Source organism: Perissodus microlepis, chromosome 19 (genome assembly GCF_051167445.1).
Source record: "Perissodus microlepis isolate ML-2025 ecotype Zambia chromosome 19, ASM5116744v1, whole genome shotgun sequence".
In the NCBI taxonomy this organism is placed as follows: Eukaryota; Metazoa; Chordata; class Actinopteri; order Cichliformes; family Cichlidae; genus Perissodus; species Perissodus microlepis.
This window is the reverse complement of record NC_140479.1, coordinates 30,464,339-30,466,838: the sequence shown is the minus strand read 5'-3', so window position 1 is coordinate 30,466,838 and position 2,500 is coordinate 30,464,339. Positions and strand designations below refer to the sequence as shown.

Genomic DNA, 2,500 nt, shown 5'->3' with positions numbered 1-2,500 from the left:
AGCAGTAGCTGATGGTGTTGAGCTGAGTGGTAACTTGAAGATAACCAGCCAGGAAGAACAAGTAAGTCATTCATTCTCAGCAGCAACTCTCTTCTTGCTCTATAGGTACCTTGTGAATTGATTTTATGAGATATTTAACATTGATTCCTTTTTTTCTCTGGAGTTTTTGGACTGCTATTTTAGGAACATCCGTCCAGTGTCCTTGGAAAATCAAATTGCTGGCAGCGATGACAGGGGCAAGTTCTTCCTAGGAGAATGTGGGGTCCCACTGTCCAACCCATCATTAGATGTAAAACGCCTGAGAGCGAGGTGAGTGCTTGACATAACTGGATCAATAGCATATTAAGAAAGATTTGTTTCTTTGATCTGACAGAGAAACCCTAACCCTGTACTCATAACAGTCAGCCACATATGTTGCTGTATGTCAGAGATGTTCGCCTCTTGTATTTTGGCTTTTTCATCTCTCTTGGCTCTCTAATTAATTTGCATGCATTAAAAACCACAGATACCTGAGCACTGAACCTGGGGATGCTATGGCTGAGTCAGCATCAAGCTCAGTAGGAGGACTACCGACACCAGGACAGGCCAGGTACACTTTTTTTTTTAAAATATCACACACTACCACAAGTCAACCTGTGTTACAAGTTTCCACATTTAAAAACTTTTGATGGATTTGATGCATCCCCTCCTCTACACCTTTCATGTAGCACATCATCTACGCACCTGCCACTCCAAGAATGGGATGCCTTCCTCCAGGCCTTCCCGGTCACCCTGAATGGAGAGCCACCATCCAAACGGCAGTGTGTACAGGCTGGCTTTCCACAGCACAGACACCACTACAAGAAATGGAGGGATATTCAGCTGAAGAAAAGAGTTGGGTACATTCTCGGTAAGGCCTGGGCATGTCATGTTAATGGAGCCTCTTCTGTTGCATTGCTTTGTTTGTTTTGTATGTATTTCAGAATGAAAATACTTTAATAATCTCTAAGAAAATTATGTGGGTTACACTTGTGTAGAGACAATAGCAGTAACAGTCTGAACTAATTAAATAATACAATACATGTAAGTACAACCCACTCAGTGTTGTACACCCAAATATACACAGATAGCTCAATTATAAATATAAGGAATATTTTAAGGTACAAATACGTGATTGACTAAAATGCATATGGTTGATTTTTCATTTTTAAGCCGCAATAATCACTTGCATTATTTCTTGTACCTCGCTTTGTGACCACTTCATTTAGGTCAGTCAATTGGCAGAAGAGGTAACCCACCTCAGCCTGCACGTGTGCAGATGGCTTTGGACAAGGAGAAATGGCACACCAACAAGCCCACTGTCAATGCCATCTTGCAGGCCTGGGTTGCTCCGCAGCCCAGTATACAAGACAACCAGTCCCTCATGTCTTCGATTGCAGAGCAGAAGTGGAAGGGCCTGGCTTTGCAAGACTTCGGGGAACGGAAGGGCAAAGGTAAAATGCACACAACATTTAGACAAATTGCAAGTGAACGTTTCTAAGAGCCCTGTCATGACCGATGGTCTCTTTCAACTTACAGGTGTGATCGCACTTATGCCTTTCCACAAAGGGGATATAGTGTGCGATTACCACGGGACATACATCACTGAAGCAGAAGGGAAACGGAGGCCCCAGTCGGGGTATCTGTTCTTCTTCAGGGACGAGTGTGACCAAGGGATGTGCATCGATGCCACTGCATTCCCCTGTGCCTGTCATCCCGACATTGACACCTATGGGAGGCGAATGAACCATTCCCGGAAAAATCCAAACATCAAGCCCCAGAAGTTTACAATGAACTTCCCTGCAGGACCTCAGGAGACAATACTTTTCATTGCCCTGAAGGACATCGCAGTTGGTGAGGAGGTGTTATGGGACTACGGAGTAACTCGGAAATCTTATGGTGGTGAAGGGGAAGACTTGGAGTGGCTGGACAGCTGACTTTGATTTTATCTGTTCTTTTCCTCTTCTCTTTGCATGGGCTTTTTTATGCAGTGATTTTATTCTTAAAAAACACAGCTGTTTTTACATTGTCTTGCCTGTAATTTAAATGTGGTTTGAGGGTTTTTTGTTTTGTTTTAATTTACGTATTGAAATAAAAAGTGTCATGTTTCCAAATTTCACTCTGCTTCATATTGTATTATTTACGTTCACCGTTTCGTGTTTTATTGTGAAAGTCTTGTGTTTCCATGTTCGGGTGTCTGGTTTTGCTTCCCCTGTGGCTCCATTTTAATTTCTCATCTGTGTTCCCCGCGTCTTGACGCCTCCTGAAGAGCATGATGATTAACATAGCCAAGGCGATTATGAAACACGTCAGGTTTACAGATGAATAATAACAATAATAATAATAAATGTGAAATACTATCTCTACATGAGTGTCTCCTGCAGTTAATATGTAATACACAGATGAAAGATGAGGTGAGATATCTAGGCATTATCTCTTGTCATTTGAAAGATTAACTACTAACAGAAAATAAGAATATCTC

The 2,500-nt window shown here is 42.0% G+C and overlaps 1 protein-coding gene across 1 annotated transcript in view; it reads left to right on the top strand.

The window, feature by feature from the left end:
* The window catches only part of LOC146366345 (uncharacterized), a 3,162-nt gene extending 1,025 nt beyond the window's left edge, over window positions 1-2,137 (top strand). The window contains exons 4-9 of the mRNA XM_084913850.1: window positions 1-61; window positions 164-309; window positions 506-589; window positions 708-889; window positions 1,248-1,472; window positions 1,558-2,137. The exon at window positions 1-61 is cut by the window's left edge and continues 23 nt beyond it. Of these exons, the coding sequence (XP_084769976.1) occupies window positions 1-61; window positions 164-309; window positions 506-589; window positions 708-889; window positions 1,248-1,472; window positions 1,558-1,955 (1,096 nt within the window). The 3' untranslated portion in view covers window positions 1,956-2,137. The remainder of the gene's footprint in view (window positions 62-163; window positions 310-505; window positions 590-707; window positions 890-1,247; window positions 1,473-1,557) is intronic.
* The last annotated feature ends 363 nt before the right edge of the window (window positions 2,138-2,500 follow it).